The sequence below is a fragment of the Rhinolophus sinicus genome, chromosome 7, assembly GCF_057876585.1.
Source record: "Rhinolophus sinicus isolate RSI-liver-muscle chromosome 7, RSI-T2T, whole genome shotgun sequence".
NCBI classification, from domain to species: Eukaryota; Metazoa; Chordata; class Mammalia; order Chiroptera; family Rhinolophidae; genus Rhinolophus; species Rhinolophus sinicus.
Window position 1 is genome coordinate 38,761,703 of NC_142507.1, and position 15,801 is coordinate 38,777,503.

Sequence of the window (15,801 nt, forward strand, 5' to 3'; positions counted from 1 at the left end):
AGCAGTATTAACAAGTTACATAAAGAATTCATACCACTATCATTTTTCTTGACTTAGGTATGTATTCTTAATATTAAGTGATTAATCCTACAAATTATAATGGTTCTACACTACTATGCAATAAAATAAAGCAGATTAATTACCAAATAATTTTATGGTATTATTTTAAAAATAACACTTATTGATCAAAATTGGCTGCCCCTTTGATGTAGTTGGTGAAGTCAGTGGCAACAAATTTATCCAAATGAGGGTGTGCATATATAGCATGGAAAGGCACTTATAAATAAACGTGAAGGATGCTTTTTCACTTCCCCTTGGCACTGAGTTTTGACTTTTCCTCTTCTATAAATAAAATATGTCTTATAACAGTCATGTTATAAATCTTCATCATCTCAAGTTAAATTTTTTTTTTTTTTTTCAAACAGGGCCTAATTGGGGAACAGTGTGCACTTCCAGGACTTTTTTCCAAGTCAAGTTGTCCTTTCAATCTTAGTTGTGGAGGGTGCCGTTCAGCTTCACGTTGTTGTCCTTTCAGTCTTAGTTGTGGAGGGCGCAGCTCAGCTCCAGGTCCAGTTGCTGTTGTAATTGCAGGGGGCACAGCCCACCATCCCTAGCGGGAGTTGAACAAGCAACCTTGTGTTTGAGAGGACAGGCTCCAACCAACTGAGCCATCTGGGAGCTCAGTGGCAGCTCAGCTCAAAGTGCTGTGTTCAATCTTAGTTGCAGGGGGCAGAGCCCACCATCCCTTGCGGGACTCGAGGAATTGAACTGGCAACCTTGTGGTTGAGAGCCCACTGGCCCATGGGGGAATCGAAACGGCAGCCTTCGGAGTTAGGAGCACAGAGCTCCAACTGCCTGAGCCACAGGCCGGGCCCTCAAGTTAAAATTTTTCTTAAACAAGGTAACTATATGCTGACATTGGCATGAGATTAACAGACTCCAAACGTGAACATTCCAAGCACTCGGTCCATATTCCATATGGGTACAGTGTCTGTGTACACTGTGTATATATGTATACATGTATATATATATATATATATATATATATATATATATATATATATATATATATATATGTATATACACAGTATATATTGCCTGATTACAATGAACATGAACCAATTAATCTGCAGGAGGAAGAGATTGTCTCTATCCTACCCGAATTTCTTTCTTCTGTATCCAAAGAGTGAAAGTATTTCTTTTCTAAACATATAAAACTGCATACCAGAGAAATGATAGGTATTTTTGTTTCATGCTCTAATGTTTCACTTGTCAGAGAAACAGAGTATAAAAATCATTTTGTTTAGCAGTGAAATCAATGTTCCTTAGCAGTGTCATGCCTCTCCAACTTGACGCAGTCTTCTCAAGTGTAGACATTTTTTATACTTCTAATACTTCTAAGAGACAACATGCATGCATGGTCAATGGCTCAAAACTTGTTGAAAGATACATAAAAGAATGGACTAAAAAAGTCTCAGGAAAAATGGGTCAAACGGCTTTCTTTGACAATAAAATTACATTACATGAGGGAAACAATTCCTATCAATATGTACAAACATAAATGGGATGAAAATGTTGAAGTTACACATATCACTAGTTTTTATGTTGCTAAACAATGATCCATGCACGCAACTTCAAAATACTCCTGAAAAGAAAGTTATGTGGCGACTTCAAAATACTCCTGAAAAGAAAGTTATGTGTACAATCATTTTGGAACTGTATTTCCACTTCTCTTTATGGAAACTTTGCATGATTTAATATTACATTTGGACAAAAACTGAGATAGTGGGTAAACAATACTATATGCAAGTAGTATTGATATTATCTTATATTTAATACTAGCTATTTATATTAATCATTGTACAATACTATAATATAGATAATAATCCACTCTTGCTATGTTTGCAGTAATAAAGCAAAATTGTTTGTGTGAAAGAAAATGTTTTAAATACAGTGTCTAAAAATTATTGCAAAAAGGGATTGCCTTAACATTTAACATTTAAGTCAGTGTTTCACAATAAATAATTTATTTTCAAAAGATTGAGCTAAAGTCACATTTGAAAGTAACAGTGAAATAGAGGGTTATTCAACTCAATAAAAAAATGGAGAATATTTATTTATTTATATATTATTTTCAACATGTTGAAAAATATAATGTAGTCAGATATAACATTTATTTACAATTTTAATATCCTAATTTAAAACTTTCTGACCTTTATGCAAGACTATTTTTGAATCCACCAAGACCTACTGAATCAAAATCTACATTTTCAGCAAGATACCAATATGATTTGTATGCACATTAAATTCTAGACTAGAACAGTGGTTAACAAACTTTAGCATGCATCAGAACTACCTGGAGAGTTTGTGAAAACACAGACTGGGCCCTTCCCCTAGAGTTCTGATTAGGTGGGTGAGGTGGGGAAAAAGCTGCATTTCTAGCAAATCCCAGATACTGCTGATGCTGTGCTCCAGGGACCACACTTCTGAACCACTTCCTTAGACAGGTGTTGTGGTCTGAAAGTTTGTGTCACCCAAATTCATGTTAAAATTCTAACCCTCAAAGGTGACATTACTAGCCGGTGGGAACTTTGGAAGGTGCTTAAGTCATGAAGGTAGAACACTCATAAATGAGATTAGTGACTTATAAAGAAGAAGCTCTAGAGAACTCCCTCACCAGTCCTGCTGTGTAAGGATACAATAAAAAGTCTGCAACCTGAAAGAGGGCCCTAACCAGACCATGCTGGCACACTGATCTCAAACTTCAAGACTCCAGAACTGTGTGAGATACATGTTTGTTCTTTATAAGCTACCCTTTCTGTTTTTTCAATATAACAGCCCAAAGGGACTAAGACAGTGGATAAGTTGATTCTAATGCTCATAAATAAACTGAATAGGTTGCCAAAAATTAAAAAGAAGAACTGATCACTGAGCATGTCCTGTATTCCCATAAATAGTTAACTATAAAAATAAGGAATTTTAAATAACTTTGTGAAGATCTTTATGAAGCTATTCAAAAGAGTGTTGCTCTAAACAAATTTTATAAAAGAGACATGATTCAGGAAGGACTACCATTACATTTTCTAAGAAGAATGTACTACAGAGACAAAAATCATAAACACAAACAAATAAATCTTAATGTGATATAAATTATATCAAAATGTTTGAGGGTGTTTAGGAAGTGATATTTTTTAAAAAGACCAATTTTATGATGAAAGATAAAAAGGAAATCCTGACATACCAAATATTTAAGATTTGGTAACAATTTTTAATGCTATCATTAATACTAACTGGAGTGGTTAGTATTAATACTAAAGGAGTAGTTGAGAGAATAATATTCATGCTCTTCTAGTCATTGATACACTTTGAAAGAATATTATAACAAGATATATTTAAATTATATTCGAAATTCAATAAATTTCATGAATTTAAAACATCTATATTCTTTGACATTATTAATTGCAATTTATTTTTATAGGAATTTTTAATCAATATTTTTATCTAAAAATGATTTAAAATATTAGCTATGACTCTCAACATTTAAAAACATTGTCAAATGAAGGAAGAGAAAAACTGTGACACTCACAGGAGGGCCTTTTGGTCCAGGGAATCCAACTGGACCCTGAGGTCCTTGAGGGCCCTGAAAATAAAATTCAGTGGAGAAATGTAAGAATATGCCTTAAAAAACACATCTTCATATGTTTCAGTTATTTTCCACAGGTAAAACACAATATAGCATACAGCTTCTTCACAAATGACAGAACTATGGCAATACAGCAAGATAATCTGTGCTAATCTAAGACAAAATGGGTGATTTTTCATACTATTCAGGGCTCAAAACAGCACAGCACATCAATGATCTTAACACTGCAAAGATCTAGAAATTGTATTAAAAGCAAATAAAACACAGATGTATCAAGAAGTTCCACAGTGTCTCTAGTTTTAACATTGGCTGGAAACATCCATAGGAGGAGGATATTTCAATTCCTAAGCCACCCAAAAGAACAATTATTTTAAAAAATCAACTTTATAAATATTTTGGCTCTAGTCATACAAAACTAACAGGAAAAATAAGTGATTATCTCAAAAAGACCATAGAGTATGCCTTTCACTAATCTCTCTATTTAAAATACATATATCTATTTATGAAGATGTCAATATTTCATTTTATGTATGTAAAATTTCCTTTATAGATAAGATAAAAAGAACTTTATTGTACAATTATTCTCATTAGCATTCAATCCAAACATACATTTAAATATCATTCCTGACTTGATGCTTAACTATATTTTTTTGTTCAACACTCATACTGACGTATCTTTAAAGTGTTAAAGCAGATCATATTACAGTGATTGTGTTGGTGGCAGCAAAAGGATTGGTGATAGATAATCCTTTATATGCTAAGAATATAATAATCATATTTCTAAAAGGAATATATATGTATATTATATATATATAATAGAAGATAATAGAAATAAAATATCAACTAATACAGTTAAGGTAGGATTTATTTATATTTAAATGAAGAATAAAGTTTACAAAAGTTGGTATTTAATACCATTTACTCTTTTCAGTTTATCAATTTAGCATTCCCAGGGGAAATTTCATTACCATTCTTAATCCAATGTTAGTTCAGAAATCAGCACAAATTATTGCTATTACTAGAATATTATAATAAAATTGAAAAGAAACTTCAAAGTTATGTAAGTGTTTTAAAAAACAGATATCAAATACAATTATCCAAAACACTGGGCAAATTTTCAGAACTTAAAAGTTTTGGTACTCCCATTAATGTATGAAACTATCATTCTTTAATACCTATCATAATAGCTTAAACAATTAAACGAAAAATTCATTTTAAATAAAAAATTTGAAAATAGTACTCATTTAGGTTATATAGCAAGCTTTACTTCCTAATTTCTTAAAAAAAATTTTTTTTGCTTTCTAAATTTTTTTGTTTTCTAAATTTTTGCTGCTTTTTAAATAAAATTTTATTTGTGTATATTATTTTAAATTAATTTGAAATAATTTAATTTCCTTTAATAAAGTTTTCAAAAATCACTTCTTCAGAGAAAATAAAGAAAAAGTGAGTCTTTCTTTATATGATTCCACAAAAATAACGTTGATACGTTCTCTCTGTATTAATTAAAATACTTTCAAGATGAGGTAGAAAATACATAAAAACTCACTGTAAAGATAGTGTTGGATCCCATTAGGGTTGACACATAAAATACCCAGTGTCTAGTGAAATTTGAGTTTTAGGTAAATAATGGATAATTTTAATATGTCCCAAATATTGCAAAAGACATTCTTATGCCACAAATTATTCATTGTCTATGTAAAACTCAAATTTAATTGAGTGTCTTAGTTCTTGTTTATTTTTATTTTGTTTTGTTTTTGCTAAATCTGGTTATCTTAGACCTAACCGAAAGCTATATTAACTAAGTCTTTAACAATAGGCATCCATGATCTGCAAATCATGAGTATGAAGGCTATATTTAACTTTTAGGATATTCTATATTATATTTTTGTGATGTTACTTATCATTCTTCAACTGTGTGCCTAAGATATAATTAAATAGCTAATGATACTTAAAATTCCTTGAAGAAAATAAGGATACATACTAGGCAAAAAATGTCTCATCAACTACACAGAACACAGGAAATATGTTCTGTATATTTAAAGTATGTATAAACATTTATTGAAAATGATTTCCAGCTTACTTAAAAACAATTTTTTTTATCAACCTTTACTTTTATCCTCAAAATATACTATTCTTACTCTCAAAATGTTTTTACAGCTACTAGTGGGTCACACTGTTGAGTTCCAAAATAAAATTGTAAAGATATATATTGTTGATCATGAAATTTTGGAATGCATAAGCGAAATATGTAAAGAGAGAATAGTTTGTGCTTTAAAGACAAAACTTGTTGTGCTATAATTTTTTGAATGGTTCTAGTCCATTTAATGATTCAGCCATTTTAATTAATTTAACTGTATCTTCTTATTAAGATGACTTTGGCCAAAAATTATTTCAAATGTGTGCTTTCTTTTTGAACTCGATACATACAGAATGGACTTAATTTGGGGATAGTTCATCCAGAGTGAGAGACGTTAAATAGAAAGTTCAATTTAATTATATATAAACCAAAGCTTGAAACGACTGTAACTAAATGTTTATTCTTATATCTCATCTACTAACATTTCTGCCACGAATAATAATTCTATTCCAAAAAAATTACTTATTCTCAGTTTTAAGTTACACATCATATGGTGTTTGTTTTTCATTTTGTGAAACATCAATTGATTTCAAATACTAATATAAATAATATAAATAAGTTTCAAATAATATACAAAATATATTAATATAACTGCATACTACTAAAAATTATTATGTAATATTAAGAAATGAGTCTAATATCTTTGACAGTAATACAGATTGAATATATAAAATTCTTTCAAAGGTATAGCTTTCAAAATATCTGGCTACAAATATGCTATATTTTGCCAAAATAAATAAATAAATAAAAGGCATGCTTACTCATGGGTATTTAGTTTTATTTTACATCAATTGAAAATCAATTTACTAAATAGTTTTTCCATTTACTGGAATAGATGTTTTATCTTGATTTGAATGCATATTGATTGTGACTTAATGGCTACTGGTAGCTTGCATTTTACCAGCATAATGCAGCTGCCAGCTCCATGGATAAAATGAGCACTGATATGGAAAGTAAGAAGAGTGAAGGAGAAGGCATAGGTATTATATGCATATTTAACTTAAAAAAAATTTTGGCTTGAGTTTAAGAGTGACATCGTAGGCTAATTACACACATTATTTCTCTCATTTCTGAAACAAAATTAGTGGCATATAACCAATTAAGCTTTTTATTTCAGAAGAGTAAATTAAAAAATAGGAATTTTTAAACTCTGACTATATTTTGTGGATGACTGTGTATATGTGTTGCACACACATGTACTTTATCTCAGAAATTTTAATACTTGCAAAATATTAATATTTATTTTATATTATGTGACTGTATCATACTTACTCTTTCACCGGGAGGTCCAGGGGGGCCATCACCGCCTGAAGTGCCCTACCAACAAGAAAAAAAAGAAAAAAGAAAAAAAGAAATAAATGAAAAATCAGTTTTGATTCTTTCTTGTAGCATCTGTCCTCTGGAAGAGAAGTTTACAGCAAAGCCAGAATGGAACAAGTGCTGATAATACCTTTGGACCAGGTTTCCCAGTTGGACCTCTTGCACCCCTTGAACCTCGAGGACCCTGCATATGAGAGGAAAAGATGAAATTGTTCTAATGCCAAGCAAATCCAAACGCATAGAATCAATTTTTTTTATTTTTGAAGAAAATTATCTTGAAAAATTAAATCCAAAATGAGAACTGAAAATCATTATTTTAAAACAAGGCACCCACCGTTGGACCACGCTGACCCCGAGGGCCTGGTTTGCCAGCCACACCCTGCCAAAGACAGTTCCGTTTCAATAATTAGCATATCACAGTAATTTATGTCTGGTGCTGATAGGTACTCATGCAAGAATATTGTGATTAGCTATTGCAGAACAATATACTTATATATCATACCCGTGCGCCTTTCTCTCCATTGGCACCTGGAAACCCAGGAAATCCAGTGGAACCCTGTAAAAATGGAAATAGTAAATGATGAACATGGTAACTAACATTTTTAGCCACAAGCTGTAAGTGTTTGGGGACATAATGATTCTCACAAACTGATAATATTTAAATGAAAAATATAATTTTTATATTTATATATACCATACCACCTCCATTCATGTACTTAAAAATGAACTTACATTGACATCTGAAATCCTGAAAGCATTGAAAACATGAATTGATAAAACATATTTTAGCTTTCAACTTTAAGTAAAATAATTATTCAAACATATCATTTCTCATATTAGAAAACAGCAATTAAAATGTATTCTATATAAATTTAATCTTAGACACAATTTTTCATGCTTGCTTCAATTCTGAAGGAAAATTCTATTTTTCCAAATATGAATAATCAAATTCTTTTTACAGAAATAACTCTGAATTTATTCTGATTTATTCAATGATAGCAAAGCACTCATAAACTTCAGAAATTTGTCATAAAAAAAAATTACTTGGAGCACATTTCCCAACTGATTGTGACTTATAGACACACTAGTGTATCATGATGTGAAAAGCTTCTTCAGTGTCAGGTATGACACATATTGATTCTGTCTATTCATGTTCTCTTATATCCACTTTTTCCACCACCATGTCATTTAGTGTTTTCATATTTGTCACTGAAATTGGTTTTTCCCTGACTACAAATTCTCCTTTACCAAACCTACAATTATAGCAACCCCTTTTAACTGAAGAAAAAATATTCATTTTTCAATATTTAGTATGTCCCTTCATGGACTGTTCGTTGCAATTTTTCAAAGAACCTAGGTTTCCCATGGGCAGGCATTAATAAAGGCATCAATATCCCTTTTTTTGGGAATAATCAAATATTAAAATAGGAATTTTATAAAATATTTTTCCTGAATTTACATTATTATATTAGTATACTTATCAGTTTTTAGTTGAATATGTTTATGCCTTTAGAACTGGATCAAGTCATGAAGACTGAAAATTTCCCTTCACCTTTTCTGTTTGATGTTTGAATGTGGTTAAATCTGAGTCTATGTCAGACAGTTCAACATTAAAATCCTGTTAATGGAAATCCAAAGACATAAATTCAAGACTTATGCTTGTCATGCATTCATATAAATAAGTTGGGTGCATTACTTATTCTCTTACATTACTTATTCTCTCACACATTTTTTCTTCTGCAAAATGAGGTCAACTACATGTTGCAGGTACTATGAAATTTGTGAGAAAATGGAATAAAGGATGGCAAGGTGTAAAAATGATAATGATAGCAATAAATAATGGTACTTAAAGATGTAATAACACAGTAAAAACATTGTCATTTCATCCACAGCCATATCTTACAGATGGAATATAATGTAATTCCCCCATTTCACTTTGTACATATGAGTATGTCCAGATTTTCATCTGCTTCAAGATTCCTTTGAGCAAAACTATGATTGGTTTGCCTCATTGTATCATAAAATAGAGAAGATTAGGGTTCAAAGCCTTGCTCCTCTATTTGCTAATTATGAGACCCTGGAGGGTAGGGGCTTCCAACTACTCACTTTTTCTGTTTAGACTATTGTATGGATTAAATGCAATATTGGTGAAATATGTATCAAAGAGGAGTAGATATTCAGATTTTACACTCTTCCCCATGCATTAAGGGAACTATAACAAAGCTTTGTTTCACTTGAATACATTTCTTGCTCTTTGTTTACCACTCATTTGGATTGAATTACCCCTTAAAATCATGTTTCTCCTAGTGATAAATGCCTCTTCTGTATCAAAATAATCTGGAGTGATTGATAAAAATACGGATCGTCTAGTTCCACTACAGACCTTCTGAGACAGACTCTCTAGTAGTAGAATGCAGGAATCTGCATTTCTAACAATTTCTCCAGGTGATACATACAGAATGGATGCTATCACTTTATATTTCTTCCACAAGTCAGGAAAATTGGATGTGAAGACTTATGGGAGCGAATGGTGAAAATGATAATCTGAAATATGCACTGCTAAGCTTCCTTTTATGACCCATTCCCAATACATCTACTTTATGCTTACAGAGGAGATAACTATGTTCTACCTGAGGACCACTGTTAGGACACATAATATTCACATAATAGGGGAGATGTCTGCAAATTACATTTTTGAAGAGCTTTCAAAGACTTGCCTCTTTCTCTACAGAGAATTAGATAGTTCTATCTGGTAGAGTATTAACTATGTGACTACTCTAGGATTTTGACAAGTGAGTGTAATCCAATATGAAAATAATTTATTTCTATCAAATTTTATTTGGAAACAAATATTCCATCCGCAGTAGAATAGAATAGAATAGATAACTAACACTTATTAAAACTCCATTTAAAAAGTACTCTTATGTATCAATTTTATTTTTAATAAATTTATTTTCTTATGTAGTTTTTGCTCTAAGAAATGTATGGGAAAAAGACATAATTGTCCAATCCAACCCACCAAATAAATAGTTTTTAACATACGGGTATATCATGCTTCTTTTCAAACATAAGGAATTATCACCAAAATATACAATTTCCATGAAAAGGCATTATCTGCTTTTAAATGGAGAAAACAAACAGCAAACAAAAGGCCAATCAATAGTCAAAGGTTAATGGCGAAATAAGTGTGAAAATATAAAAACATTATTTTAAATGATGTTTTAAATATAAATGAATCCTATCTTAAAATATATTTTATTTTTTGAAATAGCTATCATTTTACAATACACATAGAGGTGCATTTTTAAATACCTACTATGGTTTATATTGTCAGTGAGATATTGGATAAATTATAATGCCTAATTATAGTCTTTAAACTGCTCGAGAGAGATTAGCAGCCAAATTTCACTTTTAGTACAAAAAAAATTTAAATGTATTCAAAATTCACTGGCTTCCACATCAGAAAAAAAATGTGAAGCTCTCTTTGATCGTTGATGTGCCAATCATTTTTTATTTTAGAACTGAAAAACGTTAATGGGTTTTGGTCATAGGAAAACAGTTAAGTTACGAAGAAAAGTTATACAAAAAAGACCAAAATTTCAGACATTTAAGTTAATGGGTAAAGGAAAATGTTTGATTCCTACTAGTCATTCTGGTGCCTTTTATTAATTAAAACAAAACTAAAAAAAAAAAAAAAAAAAACCCACAAAACTATTGAACAGAGAATTGACTTAGAAAAATAGAAAAAGATAAAAATGTCAAATAAACTCAAAAGAAAATCATACTCATTCAGCTATCATGACAGTTTTGTTGTTTAGTCAAAATACCACTATAATTACAATTCAGCTTAGTAATTAGATAAAGAATGGATCAAGTAATCTATAGCTTAAGTTTGAAGGTTATGCAGTGAATATCTTGTCTTACAATACTTGTGAAGATGCTTGACATTTGAAAAGAGGGTAAGTAGGAGACATGGCATTGTATTAGACACAATATTTAGAAGGTAAAAGTTACTAATCAATGTTCTAAATGTATCCAGAAACACTTAAATGATGCTTGTATTATTTTTAAATCATAGACTCTTATTTTAGAAGGGCTCAAAGCATTATGTTTACCTCCTAATATGCAAGGAAATATATAATATGTATTTTATATATAACATGTATTTTCTAGAAAATAGTTTTTCTAGAAAACTTACAAGACAAAACCACATGTCAAGCCTAAAATACTGTCATCATATGATGATTAGTGCTTCCCAGTGCATACAGTTCACATTTATCAGGAGGAAGGACAGTTTTCTCTCCCACTGATTATTTGTGAAACTAATTAATAAATAAATGTTTGGGGATTATTACATAACCAGAATTTATTCCTTTGTGTTATATCTGTCAAGCCCCAATGGGTCAAACAGGATAGATAGATAGATAGATAGATAGATAGATAGATAGATAGATAGATAGATAGATAATCTCATGTGCATATAACCAACTTAATAATAACCAAAATTTATATATTAATTCACTTAACGACTCTACTGTAACTAGTCAATGCATCAAGTGCAACCTTAACAACATTTTATGAAGAGGTTGAGAAAAATTAGTACACCAAGGTAAAATGTATTTTTAAAACCATCTATTTTTATGCATAAAATATGTATATTTTAAGTAGTCAAATACAGAACTTGAGAGTTGTAGGGGGTTGAATGGGGACCACCCAAAAGATATATCCAATATTCAAATCTCTGAAACCTGTGAAAGTTAACCTTAGTTGAGTCTTAGCAGATAATTAAATTATGGAACTTGAAATGAGATCATCCTGGAATACCCAGGTGCTACTTAAATCCAATGACAAGTGTCTTTTTAAGAGACAGGAGAAGATAACATACAGACACAGTGAAAAAGACTATGTGAAGATGGTGGCAGGGACAAAGACAGATTTCCCCTGGAGACTTTGGAGAGAGCGGGGCCCTGCTGACACCTCGATTTTAGTCTTCTGGTCACCAGAAATGTAAAAAAGTAAATTTCTATTGTTTTAAGTCACCAAGTTTGTGGAGATATATTACGAGAGTCTTATGAGACAAATACTGTGAAAAATAGGGAAAATAATGATCGTGAAGGATGTATTATAATTATTTAAAAAAATCAAGTGGTAATTCAAACCATTGGGTACTAGAAATGAAATCAAAAGCTTTTATCCATAACCTGTCATCTACTTCGTAACTTCTAGATATACTAGTAAACTGCCTTGGAATAGTCCTTATTCCAGTTATAGAGAGGTTGCTAAGTAATCCTTCCTTTTATGACCCTGTCTCCTAAAACACTCCAATCTATAACCACCTAGGCTTTCTGAGCGCCCTGCACTCGAGGCATCCACACACCCTATGAGCTGTGAAATTACATTTTAAGGACTCACCATCTCTATGTAACAAGCTAAAAAGTAACCTGAGATGATTAATTTTAAGCATTTCTACAAAATGCTGATAAATAAACCATAAAAAATCAAGCTAATTGTTTTACCTTTGGACCTTGTCTTCCTGGATATCCTGGTAATCCTGGAACACCAAGCTTCCCCTAAAGTTAAAATAATAATAAAATAATAATAATGATAATAATAATAAATTCTAAGTTGAATTAAGTTTAAATGTTGATTTAGTAAATTTTCTAGAAATTAGAACCATATATTTTCACACCCAAAAGGAAGATTTACAAATTTTTAGCATCCTTTATTTTTATTACATTTCTTTATTTGAATAAGGAAAAAAATGTTGCTTTAGATATATTTCTAATAATACAATGTTCATTAATTTAACCTCTTGTTTCAGCGATAGTGTCCTCTTTAGGGACATAGAACCCTGAGCTAAAGAGAATTCTAGGCCTCTGAACTCTTAAGCGTGACTAAAGAAAATACCTAAGCTTTTCAACATTAACTACTACTTAAAGTTAGTTGATGTAGTTACAACTACATTTGGATCTTATGATTCCAACTAAAGTTAATCTTTTTGGTAAAATTATTTTATTTCTCACTGCAAATATAAAGCAAGCCATCATAAGTTACTTAATTTTTTTTTCATTGAGTAAGTAAAGTTATATAACTATACTAAGAAATTCTGACCTAATTTTTAGCACTTTCTTGATTTTTTCAAATATCTGGGTTAATAAATACACCAGATGTTGAAAGCGATAGCTAAGTAATGATTTTTGTGCAGTGTTAATTCCTGCAGGTGGCCACCTGTATGTACAACTATTTTGTTCCAGTGCAATGAAATTCCATCTCACTCTGAAAGTGCTAAACTAAATGATAAATTACAGTGAAGTCCAAAATTGTATTACAAATATTAAGAGGTTGAAAATGCTATACTAACAAAATTGACCACCTGAAAAAGCATTAATTTAAAAATATAGGTGGAGAGGAAATTCAGATAAATGCATAAAGTATTTTTGTGGAATTTTACACTGATTCATTTTCTTTAAAATCTTATGAAGGCATACTTTTTATATATATTATTTATCAAAATCTTAAACATTAGCAAGCATATAGTACCATTATTTCCCATGTACATTTAAACAAACAAACAAAACACAAAAACAAGTCTAAGTTACTATATACAATGTTAAAAGATGAGCAGTACTTTATGAACAAAAGTAAATATTTTACTGGATGTAGCAAGGCAAAAAATTACAAATAGAGTTTATGACCTTGTCACTATAGATTGAACTAAAGAGTTTTCTGATTCAAGATCACCCATGCATAGGTAAGCAATCTTCAAATGGAAAATATGCAAACAAGCTCTAAGAAGCATCCTAATAATGATGTCCCCTTAGAGACATTAAGTCATCATAGCTTATTTTACGCCACTGATTTCCAGGTTAATGAAATTCTCTACTTATGATCACAAAGCTTTTGTGTTCTATGTTAAATACTACACTAGAATATAAATACTTTTATTTATTTTAGAGTCATATTAAAATAAGTCCAGACAGAAAAATTATTTGTATTTTCAGTATGGTGATAGGCAATTTCAAAAAAGGAAAAAATACCAATGATATGTTAAGGAAGAATTGTGAAGTAAAGTCCTGATGCTTCAGAATAGATTGTGGTAGCATTTACACAGAATAGAGTGGGTCTAAGAAGAGAGGCAAGTCCCAGAAGAGCCTTAAACTATTGGCAAGTGAGCATTTTACCTGGAGAGGTCATAGGACCCTTAAGCCCTTGTTTCCCTGTCCTTTTCCTTCCTTTCCCTAAACATGATGACATTACTCATCAGTTCACAAATGGCATCTGGGAGTGTGAAACTGTAGAAAACCACTACAGGACATGATTCATAATGCCATGAAGAAATGTTGTTGTATTTGTCTAGTCACAATCCCTGTATAATCCTTATATAATGTATTTTCTTTCTTGGACAAGATGGTAAGGGAGGAGATTGCAATTTTCTTAATTAGCATGGAATTTCCATATTTTATAGGATAATGGCATGCTCATTATAGAAAATATGGAGAATAAACATACATACAAAAAGAAAGGAAATCATCTGCATTATACCAAGAGGTAATTATTATTTATATTTTCCTTTAGTGTACATAATAGGATAAAACTTGTCATAGACATTTCTATTTTTCTTAATTTAACATCATAGTACATTATAAGATAGTCACCAAATCACCATATCACCAAGCACCTTATGAAGGCATAATTTTAATGTTGCCTTACATTACACATAAATGTTAATGTAATGGTTGCAAATATTTTTGACCTAATACATATTAATGAATACTAGAATTATCTGGGGATGTTTTAAAACATAGTGATGATTAAATTAACCACAGATTAAAAATAAAATCCCTTAAAGCTGGGTCTAAACATCAGTATTTTTTAAAACACTTATCCTGTGAAAATATATGTTATGTGAAAAAAAAAATAGAAAATCTACATTGTGGTTTGAGGGGCAAAGATAATCTACTTATTCCAAAACAAGTAGACCAACGTTCATTAATTCTTTCATCCTTCGTTAATCATACTCAAATTCTAAGCCTCTAATGTGGAAGAGTTTTAAGAGAGGCTGAGCCCGCATAGCCAAGGAAAGCAGAGGGAAGGAGAAAAGAAAGAAGACTGAAAAGGATAAACGTGACCATTTCATGATGATACTTCTAAATAGTACAATCATCTCTGCATAAGAACCTTTTGGTCAATGATAAACTGCATATATGACTGTGGTCCCATAGGATTATAATTGAGCTGAAAAATTCCTGTCACCTCGTGACATTGCAGCTGTTATACTATTGTAGGACAATGCATTACACACATGTTTGTGGTGACACTGGTGTAAACAAACCTACTGCACTGTCAGTGGTAAAAAAATACAGCACATAAAATTATGTACAGTAGATAACACTTGATAATGATAATAAATGACTATATTTCTAGTTTATGTATTTTCTATGTTATACTTTTGAATCATTAAAGTGTACTTTTTCTACTTATAAAAAAAGAAGTTTGCTGTAAAACAGCATGCCATGTTACGCCAGCAGCAGTCTCATACAGCTCATGTTTACTGCATCCCTTGATTGCATCATTTTCTCTTGTGATTGATTTAACCTTCTGTTGTTTTGTATAGTAACATGCTGTGCAGGTATGAAGCCTAGGAACCACAGGCTGTACCATGTAGCCTAGGCGTGCAGGAGGCTGTACCATCTAGGTGTGT

At 31.0% G+C, this 15,801-nt stretch overlaps 1 protein-coding gene across 6 annotated transcripts in view; it reads right to left on the reverse strand.

Annotated features, from left to right (window-relative positions):
* The window catches only part of COL11A1 (collagen type XI alpha 1 chain), a 199,717-nt gene that overhangs the window by 78,408 nt on the left and 105,508 nt on the right, over positions 1 to 15,801 (reverse strand). For all 6 annotated transcript variants that reach the window (XM_088799462.1, XM_074318647.2, XM_074318650.2 and 3 more), the window contains 6 exons: positions 12,617 to 12,670; positions 7,603 to 7,656; positions 7,435 to 7,479; positions 7,231 to 7,284; positions 7,053 to 7,097; positions 3,587 to 3,640 (listed from right to left, as the gene is read on the reverse strand). In XM_088799462.1, coding sequence (XP_088655588.1) covers positions 3,587 to 3,640; positions 7,053 to 7,097; positions 7,231 to 7,284; positions 7,435 to 7,479; positions 7,603 to 7,656; positions 12,617 to 12,670 — 306 coding nt within the window. The remainder of the gene's footprint in view (positions 1 to 3,586; positions 3,641 to 7,052; positions 7,098 to 7,230; positions 7,285 to 7,434; positions 7,480 to 7,602; positions 7,657 to 12,616; positions 12,671 to 15,801) is intronic.